General features: G+C 36.4%; 1 protein-coding gene across 1 annotated transcript in view; it reads left to right on the forward strand.

Annotated features, from left to right (window-relative positions):
- The window catches only part of b3gat2.S (beta-1,3-glucuronyltransferase 2 S homeolog), an 84,131-nt gene that overhangs the window by 55,472 nt on the left and 10,619 nt on the right, over positions 1 to 18,040 (forward strand). Inside the window, 1 exon segment of the mRNA NM_001095604.1 lies at positions 10,455 to 10,599. Within this exon segment, the coding sequence (NP_001089073.1) occupies positions 10,455 to 10,599 (145 nt within the window).

An 18,040-nucleotide genomic window follows, 5' to 3' on the forward strand; every position in this document is an offset into this window, starting at 1 on the left:
GGTCATTTAGGTGAGGAAGTAGTGAATTGCCCCACAATGCAAGGTTAGGTGACAGGCGTGGTACTGGGTGGCCCAGGAGTTTTAGCGCCATGGACCATGCTTTGTGTGGGGTGGTGAGAGTGCTTGGCAGAGTCGTCATGTCGGAAGGATGCCTGTAGGGATAGGTACCAAGTCCCTCAATCGAGAGGAGGATGGAGGCTTGAAGGATCATGTTGGGATTGTAAGGTTTGGGAGAGAAACACCATTGCAGATAGTAAATCTGGAAGGCCAGGTAGTAGAGGTAGAAGTGTGGGAAGGCAAGTCCCTCTTTTATAATAGGGGCTGTCAGTCTTTCCCAGGAAATACGGGGGGTCTTCTTGGCCCAAATAAATGGAAGTATAATTTGTTAAGTTTCCTAAAAAAGGAACGGGGAATGGTAAATGGGGTGTTATGGAATACATACAGAAGTTTAGGTAGATAAATCATTTTGATGATATTTAAACGGCCTCATGGTGTCAGTGGGAGATTTGCCCAGTGTTTACGGGTACCAGAGAAAGAATCAATGATTGGGTCTAGATTGTATTGTATAAAGGAGTGAGTTTGTGCGTACAGGTATGGGACCTATTATCCAGAATGCTCGGGACCTGGGGCTTTCTGGATAATGGATCTTTCCGTAATTTGGATCTTCATACCTTAAATCTACTAGAAAGTCATATAAACATTAAATAAACCCAATAGGCTGGTTTTGCCTCCAATAAGGATTAATTATATCTTAGTTTGGATCAAGTACAAGCTACTGTTTAATTATTACACAGAAAACGGTAATCATTTTTAAAAATTTGGATTATTTGATTATAATGGAGTCTATGGGAGACGGCCTTTCCGTATATTCGGAACTTTCTAGATAACGGGTTACCGGATAACGGATCCTATACCTGTGTATGAATACCCAGGTATTTGAAAGAATTGGTCCACTTCAGGGGGTGGTAATGCTGGGGGATTAGAGTCAATGGTGAACACACACACAAACTGCTCCTCAATGCCTGGGTGCTGGTTATAAAATAATAGATATTTCTAACATAAAAAGAACCGCACCGCTAGTGAAAAAACTTGGTTTCTTTATTCCTTCAACGTTTTGGCTCCTTACTCAAGCCATCATAAGGAATAGATATATATATCTATCTATATATCTATATATATATATCTATCTATATATCTATATATCTATATATATATATATATATATATATATATATATATATATATATATAGATATAGATGGTAGATACACACATACAGTACATACATACATACATATGCAGACTCAAAGTAACAAGGCTTGAATCATTCTTAGGTAGCCCTTAATTTGTTTTCTAATCTCTCCGATTTTGCTACTTAGTTTGATTGATGCTTCACTGTCTAGTCCCTGAATGTTTATTATCTCTGAAATAATTTGTAAGGCATGATAAGGAACCAGAAGACGTAAATAGATAGAAGTACTGTGCCTAACAGGAAATAGAATTCTCTGTACGTTCACAAAAAAGTGAATACATTTAGTTCTTTCTACAGCATAAATAAAACATATCCAAAGGTTGTACTGATCTGAGACTAGTATGCATTCTATGAATGATTTGTATACACAGTATGGTATCTTATCGTAAATTGGTAGATGCAAATGAAATGCATGTTACTAGGAGATAAGGTGAGAAAGTATTTAGGAAGCAGGCTATTCTATAATCCTTGTTTTTTTTTATAACATGGATATATTCAAACCCAGTTCTGATTTCAGTTTAAGAATTAAAATGTCCCCAGGTTGACATAACTTGGTCTGACAAGTATTGTGGGGTTTTCAAATGGTATTTTCTTTTACATAAGGATAAAATGCAGATTTATCCTTTTGTTGTACAGAAAATTAATAGTTTAAAGGTTATACAGTAATTATCCCTATGCTTTATTTATAGCTCACCATACAGGAAAATTGTGAATACACTTTTGAAAATTAAGGGTAGATGAGCCAAAAAGAAAACAAGGCTTGATAAACTTGATGGTGTTAGACAGTTAGAGTAATAAACATTCACTTAAATCCCTGTTTTTTTATTTTTAGATTAAGAAAGTCCTATATGTGTATTTATTTGTGTATATGTATTTGTTTTCTGTATCATTTCTCATTTTATGACTAGAGTACATAGCCTCTCCATACTCATGTCATGACAATGTACATAGATTTATAAATTATGTTTGAAATAAATTTGTGAAATTCTAGACTAAGAAAAAAATCAGTAAAGGAATTAGTAAAGGTACAAATGTCAGATCTCAATATAGACTCTGCAGTCGTTAAATAGAAATTAACTCAACTGCAGCAAGTATGAGTCAAGGCAAAGTAATGGTCATCTCCTATATTAGGCCAGAAATATTTTTAAAAGAAGACTGTGCACATTTGGAGATGGAAAATTGGTCATCTTTAAGGGTCCTATAAGGGTATTTTTACCTAGAATGTCTTCAAAGAAGCTTCATTGCCAAGGTAAGACCTGCTATAAATAATATATGTTGCCTCATTCTGCACAACTATGGTAGAAGGGCTTACATGATCTCAGTTATGTTAGGAAAAGCCCAAGTATCTCCCAAAGAAAATTAGAATGGTTAAATTCCAACAGTACTGGGCAGAACCATAGTAGAGAGTTAAGGGCCAAAGAATGAGTTCTTTTTCAAGAGTAGGGTATAACATGCAGTCCTGAGGGCAATAGAGACCTGTATCCTTAACTTAAAAACTGTCAACAGAATTTGGTTCTCTTTTAAAAAGCCTAACACTACTAGCTTGCTCCTCTCACTATCACCTGTGTATTGCTTTGCTAGACTATAGGTGGCCATCCACGGGAAGATTGAGACTGCTGATATCCTTTAGACCGATTCGGCAGCTTATCTGCCCATTTGTGGGTCTTCCGTCGTGTCCTCCCGATCAATATCAGGCCAGAAATCGGCCGGATATCGATCAGGCAAGTTTGATTTTTTTCAGCAACTTGTCGATGGCCATTCGCAGCATTGTAATCCGATCGTTCGGTTTCACCCAATATCGCCCAGCCGTTAGTGGGCATATCAGGTTAAGATCCGATCGTTTGGGGTCCTCGCCAAACGAGCGGATCTAATAGTGTATGGTCACCTTTAGTTGAGGATTTATAAAAATACACAGGCTACACACACCGTAAGTATGGGCCTGGATAGGTTGGATTTCAAACAGGGTGTTATCTGCATAAGACCTTGAATCGTGAATGACGTTAATTTGCGTCCATATTGCACACTGGAATTTTGGGTACAAAAAACTTGGTTCTTAAAATTACACTTTGCAAAACGCGCCGCACCATTAATGAGCAATGTATTATGTAACAGCGGATACTTTCCTGAGACTCTACAATCTGCTGCTGTGTTTGCGTATTGTTAACCAATAATCCTTTGTCTCTAACCACATGTTCATTTGAGCCGATTCTACCAGACTATTGTATTTTATTCTTATTTATTGTATGTGTATTATGGCGAGCTGGCTCAGCCACATATTTTATTTTATTAGATTTTTAAGTGATTATTAAAGTCATTTTTCTATACATATTGCTATACAGATTATTGGCTAAATAATAAAAGCTCTACAGACTGGAAATGTATCGGTCTCATTGCATCTCTATTTATTAGTGCCATGGGCTTACAATAATATCTGTTTATTGATCTCTTCATGAGACTGTTGTAGGTTTAACACACAAGTGAGCATGAAGGGGACAGTCAGCCATAAAGGCTCAGTTACAAAACTGTCCTAAATGCATATGAATTAAAAAAAATACTTCTTGGCAAGGCTTTTAGTATATCAGATTATTTGATTTTAGGGCCATGGCACATGCAGTATTATAATTGCTGCTACTTGTGCTGCTATTCACCACAGATTGCTTTCCTTTTAGCTGAATGCAAAGGACCAAAGGTTGTTGGAAAACTAAGACAGCTAGAAATAGGTGCCAGGTAATCTTTGACACTGTCTATATAACTAAATAGTAAGTGATCTGGAGCGAGTAGCAACAGGGACAAGTGTGCCAATCAACATTCATTTGTATGTGCTGTGGTCCTGTGGTCCCACTAAACATAACAGACCAGGTGTGACTTTGCTTAGATAGCAGATAAAAGAGTTGTGGTTTAAAAGAATTAGGATTTTTACACATTTTACATCATCTGATAATTGTCTTGAAGGCTGAACTGATAGGTGCAAAGTACTGTTTTATTGTTACAGAGAAAAAGGAAATAATTTTTTACATTTTCAATTATTTTATTAAAATGGAGTCTATGGCCTTCCTGTAATTCAGCGCTTTCTGGATAACAGGATTCTGGATAAAAGATTCTAAAAAATATATTACAATTATATTAGTATTTTTGTAATTCAAATATGAGAATTAAAAAAAAACAAAGCTGAAACTGATTTGATGCTGCCTTCTTTTTCCTTTTAGATTTTTTCAATTGCCATGGGAACATGCATGCACCAATAAACAGGGAAAAGGGTGTTGTTCACCTTTAACATTTCCACTTGTAGCGTTCACTTCTGACACAATTCCTAAGATTGAATGGCAGGCCCAGGCAGGAAAATTGTAGTTTGAAACAATGAGCTTTATAGAAGCCTATATAGTCTCTAGGAATGATATTTGTGCTGTACAAAGAAACCTAGAAGATGAATGTGAATCAGTGTATAGGGTCTTGGAGCACTTAAAATAAAAGATCACCAGAAATGAATGTTTAATGCAGTGTTGTCACCTTTCTAACAAGAAATCCTAATAAATGATGCAGGGGGATTTTTCTCAGATATTATATTAGCTATATCTTCTAGCACATGACAATATATTTCTGGCTACCGAGAGGTGCTGGCAGGTGCAACTATATTATAGATTAGCTGCCTGGTGGGCCATGAGTTGACATCTCTGCAGTACAGTAGCAATTGCACAAATTACATACAAATGTTAGCCTATAATCACTAATGTTTGAATAATAGAGGGTACAGAAGGAGAACTTTAATTGTGTGAAAGAAATATAAATAGCAAATACAACAGAGACAGGTGCATTTACATTGTATTGAGTTCAGTTAGAGAGCTCAGTATGGAATAAAAATGGTTCACAAGGTCTTCTATGTACAGAAAATGCTAGTGACTTTATAACTGTCAATATATATATACATACACACACACACATATATATATATATATATATATATATATATATATATATATATATATATATATATATATATATATATATATATATATATATTGTACAAAATGTTTAAAAACCGTTACAGGTATAAGATCAGTTATATCAAAAAGCAACACAGTCCTATTGGGTTAATTAATGTGTGATTTTTAGTAGACTACCCCAGGTTCCGAGCATTCTGGATGGCAGGCCCCTTACCTGTATAATCATAAGGATATGGTGGAACTAATGGTGAACTGCTGCTGTTTTCTAAACCCCCGTATAAAAGATCATGCTAAACTGTGCCCATTGTGTCCAGCCTTTCACCTACCTTGCCTTCATTCCATATATGTATTTAAAGGGCATGTAAAGGCAAAAAAATAAAATCCCATTTTTACTTTCTTTAATGAAAAAGAAACCTATCTCCAATATACTTTAGTTAAAAAAACTTGTACTGTTTTTATAAGAAACCTGACTGTATGCAGTGAAATTCACAATTCATTTACTGCTGTGGATAGGAATTGTCAGACGGCCCCTAACTGCTCTGCAGGTAAACAGACATACTTATGAACAGCATTTGTTTGTTTCCCTGTAGAGCAGTCGGCGACTGTGTAGACATTTGTATTGGATTTTATATTTGCCTTTACATCCCCTTTACCATTTCCAACTCCAGCTGCAGGGACAAAGATCATGGAGCCAGATTTAAACAGATAAACCTGGATTATATTTGGAGGATTATTGTACTGCAGCCACTGGTTCTGCAAAGTTGGAGAAAGTTTGTATTAAACAATACAAAAACTATAAAATCCACATTAGATTACATGACAACACAGAACCCAGTGCAGTCTGCTTATTCTGATTATTAATCAGTCTTGCTGTATCGACTTCTGTCAGATATTATTTGACTTGTGCTGTTTTCATAATTTAGGACAATCTCTAAGCAGCCCAGACCACACTGAGCATGTGCACAGTCTTGGTCTTGCAAAGATGTATAAAAAAAAAGTTACAAGATGGTGACCCCCTGTGGCCATAAATCATTTGTTTTATTAGGCTTCTGTTGCTGTAAGTTCATGTTTATGTTTAGTATACAAAACAGCATTTCTAGCATTATTTTATTCTAGACTTTAGTTTCCCTTCGAAGGGGTGGTTCAACTTTTAGTTAACTCGGAGTATGTTATAGAATGGCAAATTTTAGGAAACTTTTCAATTGCTCCTCCATTTTTCTTTTTTTATAGTTTTTGAATTGTTTGTCTTCTTCTACTGACTGCAGCATTCAAATGGGGGTCACTGACCCCATCTAAAAAACAATTTACTGCTCATCTTTCTATTGAGACTCCTCCTATTCATAGTCCAGCCTCTTATTCAAATCAATGTGTGGTTGCTAAGGGAATTTCGACCCTAGCATCCAGATTGCTGAATTGCAAAAAGAGATGCTGAATAAAAAGTGCAGATTGTCTCAGAATATCATTCTCTACATACTAAAAGTTAATTTAGAAGTGTAAACTAAGGAAATAATTCTTCCAAATTAACAATTCATCAGTAATCAGAAACAGATTATATTTGGTAGAAAAAAGTAACCACACCCTTTAGTATTCAGCCATAGTTTAACCGATTAAAAAGGGATGAAGAAGTCAGTCTCAATTCATTGAATACACTGATATATAGTACACAACACCAGAAAATCATTTACAGGCAGATTTAGCAAATATTGAACTGGGGAATCAAGATGGATTACCAGATCAGCATGTTTCTAATTTTTCAACCTTTTTTTGAATGTCTGGAACATTTCATTTATCTAAGGGTGAACCATTTGTATGGTATATCAATGAGATAATACTTTCACTTAGCAATAAAAGCCATCTACTATTCATATCATCAATAAAACTTTGGGCAACATAAATCACCAGCATATCAATGTTTACTACATCAATGCCTTTTGCCAGTGTCCTTCAGTATTCAGAATACCTGTTTGTATAACTTTATAGACTTTCTTCACTTAAATATCTACCTTTTTACTTGCAAGTCTGTTTCTCTGTTAAAATAGCAACTTTGCATCAATCAACGTCCTATATTCTTTGCATTAGCTTTACAGATTGTCATTGCAATCTGCCTATCTGATATGCCTGGAAGCATTTATAATGCTTAGAAGGCCACTTTCAAATCCTCCTTAAAGGGATTCTGTCATGATTTTTATGATGTCGTTTTATTTCTAAATTACACTGTTTACACTGAAAATAATTCACTCTACAATATAAAATGTAATTCCTGGACCAGCAAGTGTATTTTTTATTATACTATTGGTGTGTAGGCAGCCATCTCAGGTTATTTTGCCTGGTCATGTGCTTTTAGAAAGAGCCAACACTTTAGGATGGAACTGCTTTCTGGCAGGCTGTTGTTTCTCCTTCTGAATGTGGAGGATTTTACTATTGAGTGCCATTCTTAGATCTACCAGGCAGCTGTTATCTTGTGTTAGGGAGCTGTTATCTGGTTACCTTCCCATTGTTCTGTTTAGGCTGCGGGGGGGATTGATATCACTCTAGCTTGCAGTACAGCAGTAAGGGTAAGTTCAGACGAGGAGATTCGGGGAGATTTTGTCGCCTGGCGACTTATCGCCACGTCTTTTGCGTGCCTCAGCGTCTTTTCCTCATAGGCTACAGCGCAATTTTGGGCGACTATTGAAAACGCATCGCCGCGTGTGCATTAGCGCAGTTGATTTTTCGCTGTAAAGAGTGACTGAAGATTATCAGAGCACTAGTCACACGACTGGGGGAACCTTGGAAAATAAAAATATGTCTAGCCCCATGTCAGATTTCAAAATGAAATATAAAAAAAACTGTTTGTTCTTTTGAGAAACGGATTTCAGTTCAGAATTCTGCTGGAGCAGCACTATTAACTGATGCATTTTTTAAAAAAAACAAAAAAAAACATGTTTTCCCATGACAGTATCCCTTTAAGCATTGCACTTGTGCACAGCTATTAGGCAAATGTTACCTATGGTATTCCTACCTGTATCTTCATTATTAATACAGTTTACATAATAAATGTTTTTTGACATTGTGAAGACCCTGCCAGGAATGTCCAGTGAGCAACCAATTCACCCGTGTCATACTGACATGATACAGGAGTGACAAAGTGAGACCAGACTGTCCTCTCCCATCCAGGCACAAGTTGCCATAGGAAGAACAATGTAAACCAGAAGCTATTGTCCTCCTGCAAATAGCACTTCTAATAAAACTATTATACAACAAATGTTATCTAAGAGATTTCTAGATAACATTCTTTCTATCTTGCTCCAATTCCCAAATAGTTTGGCATAATCAGACAGTATTATGTCTCCACATTCAAACCACCTTTGTATTATTTTTGAAAAAGAGTTAAATATTTTTTTTTGTAAATCCTGCAACACAGAGCCAATTTCTGTTGGTGTCCTATGCCATTCATGTGTAATGCGTTTATCCAGTGCATATTCTTATATATCATTTATTACCTTTTTTGCATTATGTGTAGCACGTTTAGTGTAAATCTCCCCGTTAATAAGTGAATAGAAGTGGGGAAGGGCTTCTAGGAATCTGTAAAACAGAATAACTTCATTAAACCACTTAATTATTTGTTGAACATGACTATATTAAAAGAACTTGGGAGCTTTTTCTTTTTACAGGGTTTGGAGTACCCATTACCTGTTAGGTATGCTATGCAATTTCAAATTTCAGTTTTCCCTGATGTTTATATATTTGATTGGTAATAAACAAATATAGGACTTTATTGACTGTACTTCATTGAAACTGGTAGGCAAATGAAAACTAGCACTACAATATTAGCGAGATATACATGCATTCATCTAATGCTGGCTACATTTCTCTCAATTTAACCCATAGCTACAAAACATTCGATTTTTACTACAGAGTGACCAATAAAAATAAGTTTCAGGTACTGCATGGGGCATATTTGTTAAATAAAAGTAAAAATGCTCTAAACTGGTATTTTCATAGTCAGAACACAGTACAAACAAGTAACAGCATTGATCAAAGAGAAAGCTATAAAACGAAATCTAATTTTGGTGCAGCTGTTTGCAATATTTCCTTTCAAGCGATAACTGAAACAAAACAAAGCTCTTGAGATCTCTGGGGTTCTTCCTAAACTAGTGCACTATAAATTATTAATACAAATCTGAGAAGGATGAGGTTCTGAATGCATCAAAATTCTGTATGCATTGATGTAGAAAACATTGGTGTGTGTGTGTGTTCGTGAGTTTTGTATGTGGGGCAAAATATATAGTATAAAGAGGATACTCTATTGTATGCCAGAGGATTTCAACATTAAATAAGCATGAAGCTAGAAAAGTTAAGGGCATTATATATTTATATACACCCTTTTTCAACATGAGTTAAATAAATAGAGCATATGCTGAAAATACATTCTGTCTATTCTTTTAACTGTGTTCACACTTCCCATCTTACCATTAATTCACTTATATTAGGCGTCGTTTATGGCACAAATGCTGTTGCACTCACATGAATTTTAGTTGCGCATAAAACCCCATTTGTTCCAAAGGTACTTGCCTCAAAATGCACTCTTTGCAATTCTGTATAGTTGCACTCAGTTGCGGCTCAGTCCCTCCTGAGCGGCTCAAGTGTACTTGCACCTATTGATGCAGAGGAATGCATTGAAAAAAGGCAGGGTGCATGACGTTAGATTGTTAGAGTAAAATGTCAAGTCTTGTTCTAAGAAGCTTGTCCTTGTAATCATATTTTTCTCAGCTTATCATTTTCCTTATAAGTATATGGGGTAACAATTTTAGAAGAATAGAAAATGGTTTCAGACTAGAGAAGAATCTAAAGTAGGCTTGGTAGCTCCAGAGTAGAGCTAGGGTTACTTCTCAGTTTGTGATTGTGACAAAATAAAAATGGCATAACTTTGGGTAACATTATTATTAGGCAACATTATTTCTGTAAGGAATAGTTTATTATAGGCAGGCGGAGAACTAAATGAAGAAAAATAGTTTTATGTAGTCTAATGACATCTAGGACTTAAAGTATGCAGTTTCGGTGATTAACGAGAAATCGAGAGCTAACACACACCAGCTCATTCCCAGAACATGAAACTTTGTTCCTCACCAATGTAATAACTTTATTTAATTAAAACATTGTTTAATGTAATACAAATTCTTGGTAGGGTAATGCTCGGTGCAGATTTGTTGGTTAAAGAGTAAAGTTTTTCTAGACCCAATATACAGCCACCTAATATAAAGCCACTTCTTCTTTGCACAGATGCGAACAACTCAGAAGGTCTCTGTGTGGCCTGTGGGACTAGTAGGTGGGCGCCGATATGAACGTCCTGTTGTTGAGAATGGAAAAGTCGTCAGCTGGTACACTGGATGGAGGGCAGACAGGCCGTTTGCTATTGATATGGCAGGTAAGTATTAAATGTGCAATGTACTACATCTATGTTATATTGTGAACCCTACAGCACTGTACTACATCTATTTTTCAATCGCAACTTTCAGCTAATGTATTGTATCAGTATTGTGTTTGCTTTTAAATCTAGTGCCAGCATATCTATATTTTAAGGCTTATATAGAGCTAAAAAGTGAGGCATTAGGTGCAAATATCAGAATAGAATTGCTCAGTCAAAGACAATTAAATACAGAATATGTGCATCACATCTTGAGCAGCCAGTACTTCCATTGTTCCTCAGTATGTTGCACCAATAGACTCTCCTACTTGCACCAAATGAGTCATGCACAGATGCTGTTGCTATAAGCTCTGGCACATCCATGCTGCAGCTAGCTCCAGGTTTACACAGAGTGTCAGAAAGTTTGCACACGTATTCCTTTATGAGTAAGAAACATGGCAAGTTGAATCAGACTTTCACACCTTGTACTCAAGGATTTGAATAGGTGATAAACTGTGTAAAAACCATAGTCATTTGTGGTGATATTCGTAAATGAACCCTATATTTGTCTTTTTCTAAATAGCCATGTTTTTATTGGTTTATTAATTATTTTTACTTGGGCATATTGCGCTTCTTTACAGTGTAATTGTATGGAGTCTACTGAAACAGTGTATTCCACTTAACACCCTTACCTACAGTTTTAATGGTTGCCTTATTATTTTACTGATACAGTACATTACACAGACAGGTCCTGTCCTGTAAGACATTTTGAAGCAATTTGCCATTTACATTAACTTGCAAACTGTTCTAAAGATCGTATAGTCTGTGCTAGAAATGTTATGCCTGCAGCTGCTTCTTTTTAAGACTGCGGGGAGCCAAGAAGCTGGTAACACACAATGCTACAGATCTCTGCCACATATAGAGAATATAAGAACCATATATAGAACCTCCAAAAAAAGCTAAATTACCTGCACCACTAAAATAGCTGTACAATATTGAAGGCAGACAGTGGGAAGCTGATATTATAATGCTGCAAAAGACACAAGCACTGTGAATCTGCAGATTTGCATCCCTGGCAGCAGCATTGGCATCACCAGTCCAAAGATGCTCAATCTGAGGGAGACAAAACATTTCAAGACATTGCCAGTCTGGACCCAATTTGTTTTCCTGCAGAATAACCATGATTGTGCTGTACCTTATTATTATTATTATGTACCTATTATTTATACTTAAGATCTTCCCAGGCTGTTATTCTGACTGTAGTTAAGCTTCTCTGCACTGCATGTCAAATATGGCCTTCATTCTAATATGCTCACATTTGCAAAGAACCCATCAGTTTTCTTCAGAATTAGTCTCATTATGAATCTGTTTCTAGCTACACTGGGACTGAAAGACTGTTGGTGTTGAATGTATGATTGACTTGTCTTATCACTTTATTTCTCCATTTAAAAGAAAATTAATGTATGTTAAAGAGGTTTTGTTAATGATATGAAAATGAAATAATCAGGCCCAGACTGGTAATCCATGGATTCTGGCAAATCACAGAGCGGCTGCTGTAAGGTGACATACACCTCTGTGTATCTCTTTGTACTTGAATTGCCCGAGTCTGTTTTGAATCCCAGTCCAAACCTAATGATAATGTACTAAATAAAGAAATATCTGCTCTAATAATCATGCTGCCAGTACAAAACCTTGATGAAGGGAACAAATGGAGGAGCATAAGAACAGAATGGAAGTAAAGTTGGGTAAGAGGCAGGTAGGATGAGAATAAAAAGAAAAACACACGCAGAGGTTGCTGCATTTAACTTTTTTGATACAATGCAAAAAGAGATATATACGAAACAGTAGGGACATGAGAAACAGAAAGAGGGGAAAGAGGGCTTGATGTTGCAGACAGTGGTTATTGAACTCTAGCAATATCAGTTATTCTCACAAGGGGACATTTCATGTCTTAAGACACACATTTTCTACAGGTGAAGCTTGAGGAAATCTCAGTAACTCTAAGGGGCAAATTTATTAAGGGTCGAATAGAAAATTAGAATTTGGTCAAAACTGTCAAATTCGACTAAAGAATTATCCAAACTCTGGTCCTTTAAGAATTCGTATTCGAATATTCGCCACCTAAAACCTGCCAAATTCATGTATAAGTCAATGGAAGAGGTCCAGTGACCAATTTGGAGATTTGTAGCCTTCCTGACATTCAATTTTTTTCTCGGAGAAAAAACTCAAATCGAGTTTGGTCGAATTCGATTAAAATTCAATTCAAGTTTTCCGGTAGGTAAAATTTGTCAGAGACTTTGATATTAGATTTTTTTATTACATAACCCCCCAGTCGCATTTCGAGCATATTAGAATTTAACGGAGTTTAAAAAAAAACTCACATGATTTTGAAATTGGAACTTTGATAAATGTGCCTCTAAATGATAAAAGTATTGTTAAAATGTAAATATGTAACTCCCATCTTCACTTTCACCATTATCCATCCTTAGGCTGCCTCTGTTGTCCCCTGCTTATCCTTCTACAGTGCTGTTCCATATGGTCCCTAGAAAAGCATTCGAGTGTGAGAGTCAGAATTCCAAGATTATAATAATAATAATAATATCAGGAATCAATGAACATACTGATTAGTTATAGATTTGTCTAGATTAGGTATGTCTAACTAGTTCTATGTGGTGGGCTAGATTATAAGAAAATGATGATGTCAAGTAATTGGAACTATCACTTATCTTTTATAATTATATCTCAAAATAACAGATACTTTTCATTCATTCAGTAGCAGAATTCAAAAGGGCTATTACCAGCCTGGCATAATGTCAAACATAAATGAAGGATGAGCTGTTTCTGGAAGGTATGAAATATGAATTAATTAAATGGCCCAACGGGTTCATGTCCCTCTATTTCTTTGTCATGCCTTCAAACATGTAACCATGGCATGCAAACGAAGGGCAAGACAAGGAGATGATATAGGGCAGTATCTGTGCAATCTGAGAGCATAGGGACTCACTAAGCGAGACACAAACATAAAAGAGATAAGAGAGGTCTGACAGAAAGATTAAATAGCCTTATGTTCCATGGTATACAAGATATTGTGGTAGGATAGATTTATCATGGGAAACACAAGGGCAATGAATATGGGAAATTTATTCCTAGGACAAGTACTAACAGTAAGAAAATTCAGGAACACTAGCTGTAGACAAAAGGCTATCCATAAAATACAGGGGTATATGTATGATGCTCTAAATTAAGTAAATAAGGGGAGATTACAGATTTCTGCATTAGAGGTCCCAAGCTGGTTTTAATTTGTCAGTTCTGCAAACTGGAGTCAGCTGGCCACACACTGCTGGATGATTCTGGGAGTTACAGTCCAGTTCACTCAGAGCTAAATCTGCTAAGTGAAGTGACCAGCCAGACTCTGGATGCATGAGATTTTTTTTATTATCCCTGTACAGGTAACCATACCAAACTATTATCCATAACCTCCTTGTGTATATTTTGTGCAAACTGTCCTTTTTACTTATTCAGAAGCACTGTTATCTTATGTCATAAACGAATCTCACGGAGCCGTTTGAATACACCTTAATTATACAGTATGTGTATATATATATATATTTATTTATTAAAGCGCACCACTTTGGAATGACAAAATGACTTATTGTGCTGCAGTTATATAATGTAATGACAATGAGAGCTTTAGATGGATGCTGCTAGAAACACAAGGCTTGGGGGGGGAATCACTGACATACATCCGCTGTAGATAAGGGCAGAAAAGCTTCAGAATTGATCTCATCAATCTAGAAGTGTGGAGTTAAGCTCTGAGTCTAGCTGTCAGCGGCTCATGGTTGGTTGGTTTTATGTACACACACAGTAGCCACCAACTGACTCTCCGGTGCTGAGAAATTCAAACGTTGTAATTCATAGACATTCATTCCAAAATGCCTTTGAATGCCTTCTAATGCCTTAGCTTTTTAAAATGCTAAAATTCATCATATTTCTGTGAAAGGACTACTATAAAACAAAGATTTCTTTTTTTCCCATCTGGAAGCCTGCACTCTGTCATATTTGTTCCTCCCTTAGGACTATGTTTAAGGACTATTATCTCCTTCCAGGATCAGTACCAATGTGCACAGTTGTAACAGTGGTCTAACTACCATAAAGCAGGCTATTTGTTAGTGTGGGGCCCATGGTACAAGGGTGTCCAGATCGCAAGGTCTACTGTATGGTAATCCCCCCCCAGCTGCTGCAAACTTTGCCAACTGCCCGCCTGCTCTCATGTTGAGAGGTGAAGGCCTGCAAGTGTGTGCCGGGCACCCTACAAGACTTTTTGCCACTGGGAAAAGAGGTAATTTCTTGGAAACTTTTTGATTTACATTTAGTGTCCTACCTGGGGACCACCAGAGAATTTGAAACAAAGGATCCCTTGAAAGCTGGGCAGCAGAAAAACAACACCAATTATAAATTAATTATTAAAAAGGTAGTTCAGTTTTAAGTTAACTTTCAGTATGTTATAGAATGGCTAATTCTAAGCAACTTTTCAATTGGTCTTTTTTTTTTTTTTAAGAGTTTTTGAATTATTTGCCTTCTGACTCTTTCCATCTTTCAAATGGAGGTCTTCCACTGCCTCGTGTCTAGGGGCGTATGCATCAAATACACAGTTCCTCACAAAAAATGCATAAAAGAATAAAAAAAGACTAACATGCAAGGGTAAAATGATGTTTTAAGTTCAGTATGGAAAGAAAGTATAAAGTTGCCTGCTTCCATTAATCAAGTGGAAAAATATGTTATTGCTATGCAGTGAAATGTCGCAACTTGGAAATGAATATCATTAGAGCGCAGGCACAGGTTTTCAACTACTGGAACCGCAACGCTCCAGGCTATAACAGCACCAGCCTCCAACAGGAACTCAAGTTCCCACCATCTTTGGGAATTCATTGAATTCATTACCCTGTTCTTGCCCACTGCAATATTAATTCCCATACATGAAATGCAGCCTCTGATATTGTAGCACATATTCCCCAGAATGATTGGAAATATATCCTCCTGCATTAGAAAAATCTCATAGCCCCTGGGGGTGCAGACCTGCTCTCTTTTGTGTTTTGGAAAGCCCATCTGTGATTAAGATTGAAATTGTCAATTTGTTTAATATTTCTTTAACTAATGCATTTGACAATTAGGTATTCGATTTTTCATAATTTATTTAACAGGCTGACTTGCCACAAACTAAATTATATTGGTACAATAAAATTTAAAGAAAAAAACATAGCCTTTTTTAGGTCAAATAAGAAGTCAATGAATATTAGTCAGCAGGCTGCTACTCACAAACATTATGCTGTAAAATGATAATGCTGAAGGCTTTGGGCTTGGTAACCTATTCTTTCATTCTAATGTAATGTAGGTTCCATCAGAGATATCTGAAATTGCACTGGACATCTACAAATGATAAAGTCAATCTGGACAGACTTATTTTTTGAAAACCTATGTAGAATGAAACAAAGATGGTTGGATTTCCATAGATCAAGGAAAGGCATTAAGCAAGTTTTAGTAAATATAAAGCTACAACAAAACATCTGTGGCTTCTGTTTTGTCGGCATCCACCATTTTCTTCTTCTACCTCTTCATGTCTGGGACACTGGGCATGTGCGCTGCATTTTCATCTGACAGTCGGATAAATGTAGTTCTTACATGCGATTCACCTTCACTTCCTGTTTCTTCACAACATCCGACATGTCGCATGCGTTTCGTCGCATGCCGACGTGTCAGCACCAAACACATTGTGGAGTTCCTCCCTAATAGTCGCAACTTTGCTCTGTCTGCTTCATAATAAAAACATTATTCATGGCCCTCGCAGCTGCCCAACCATATCTTCATCTGTAAAATGTTTAACATTTGTTTTTCAGGCAATGCTCTCTGACAGAGGTGTTTCTACAGTTGTGTTCAGAATAATAGCAGTCTGACTAACCTGATCACTCATTGTTTTTGGTAGAAATTATATTTCTCCATGGCAAATAATTTACTAGTAGGCATAATAGTCATAGAAAACCAACAGACCCAACAGTCATGACATGCATGCTGCTGATTCTGTGTAACTGAATCATTAATTGAGGCTTATTCAAAATAATATTAGATTGTTCAAAATAATAGCAGTGTTGAGCTCAATTAGTGAGGTCATTCATTCTGTGAAATAACAGTGTAAATTATGGCCCTTATTTAAGGAAGGTAGCAACTGTTGTGCACGCTGGTTATAGTGCATTCCTCTCTGGAAATCTGAGTAAAATGGGTCGTTCATGACATTGTTCAGAAGTACAGCATACTTTGATTAAAAAGTTGATTTAGATGTGAAAACATAAGGAAGTGTGAAAAATTATAGGCTGCTCATCTAAAATGATCTCAAATGCTTTAAAATGGCAACCAAAACTTGGCAACCAAAGACATGGAAGAAAACAGAAAACTACCATTCAAATGGATAGAAGAATAAACAAAATGGCAAAGACTCAAGGATCAGCTCCAAGAAGATCAAAAAAAGTTCTAACGTTACCTGTGAGTACTGTTACCATTAGAAGACGCATATGTAAAGCCGACATCAGCAAGAAGCCCCTGCAAAGTCCCATAGTTGACAAAAAGACATGCTGAAGTGGTTACAATTTGTCAAAGAACACATTACCTGGCCTAAAGAGAAATGGTGCAACATTTTGTGAACTGATGAAAGCAATATTGTTCTTTTTGGGTCTAGGGGCTGCAGACAGTTTGTCAGACGACCCCCAAATGCTGACAGCCACAGTACAGTGTGAAGACAGTGAAGCATGGTCGTGCAAGCATCATGATATGGGGATGTTTCTCATACTATAGTGTTGGGCCTATTTAGCGCATACCAAGGATCATGGATCAGTTTCAATACATCAAAATACTTGTTGCCTTGTGTTGAAGAGGAAAAACCAAGAAATGCGGAAGAATTTTGCAATGTAACAGGTATCAGAAGTTGGCCAACTCAACACAACACACGCAACACAGATGTGCAGCAGTTCTCAGAAACACAGGTTATACAACTACTTATTAGTTCAGTGATTCAAAAGAAAGCAAAATCTTGACACATTTTTCAGTTTATACAGTGAATGAGTTTGTAAAGAAGACTGCAGACACTACTATTTTTTGGAACAGCCTAATTTTCCCTTTTCTTCACTTTCTGTAAAGGAATATCAAATTTTATAAATTTTTTGATTTGGAATATAATGTGCGTGTATGGGGGAAAAAAGCCATTATAATGATTTTGAACTTTAATCACGTTTTTAAACACACTGCTATTATTCTGAACACAACTGTAGATCCTGAACAGATCTAAATATAATGCATATATCATGCACACCCTCCTGCCAATTAATTTCTTAGTTTTCTCTTCTGATGTTTCTATTCTCTGGTCTCTTCTCCTGCCACATGTTCTATCTTTTTGCCCCTTACCTATTTGCATCAC

Source organism: Xenopus laevis, chromosome 5S (genome assembly GCF_017654675.1).
Source record: "Xenopus laevis strain J_2021 chromosome 5S, Xenopus_laevis_v10.1, whole genome shotgun sequence".
In the NCBI taxonomy this organism is placed as follows: Eukaryota; Metazoa; Chordata; class Amphibia; order Anura; family Pipidae; genus Xenopus; species Xenopus laevis.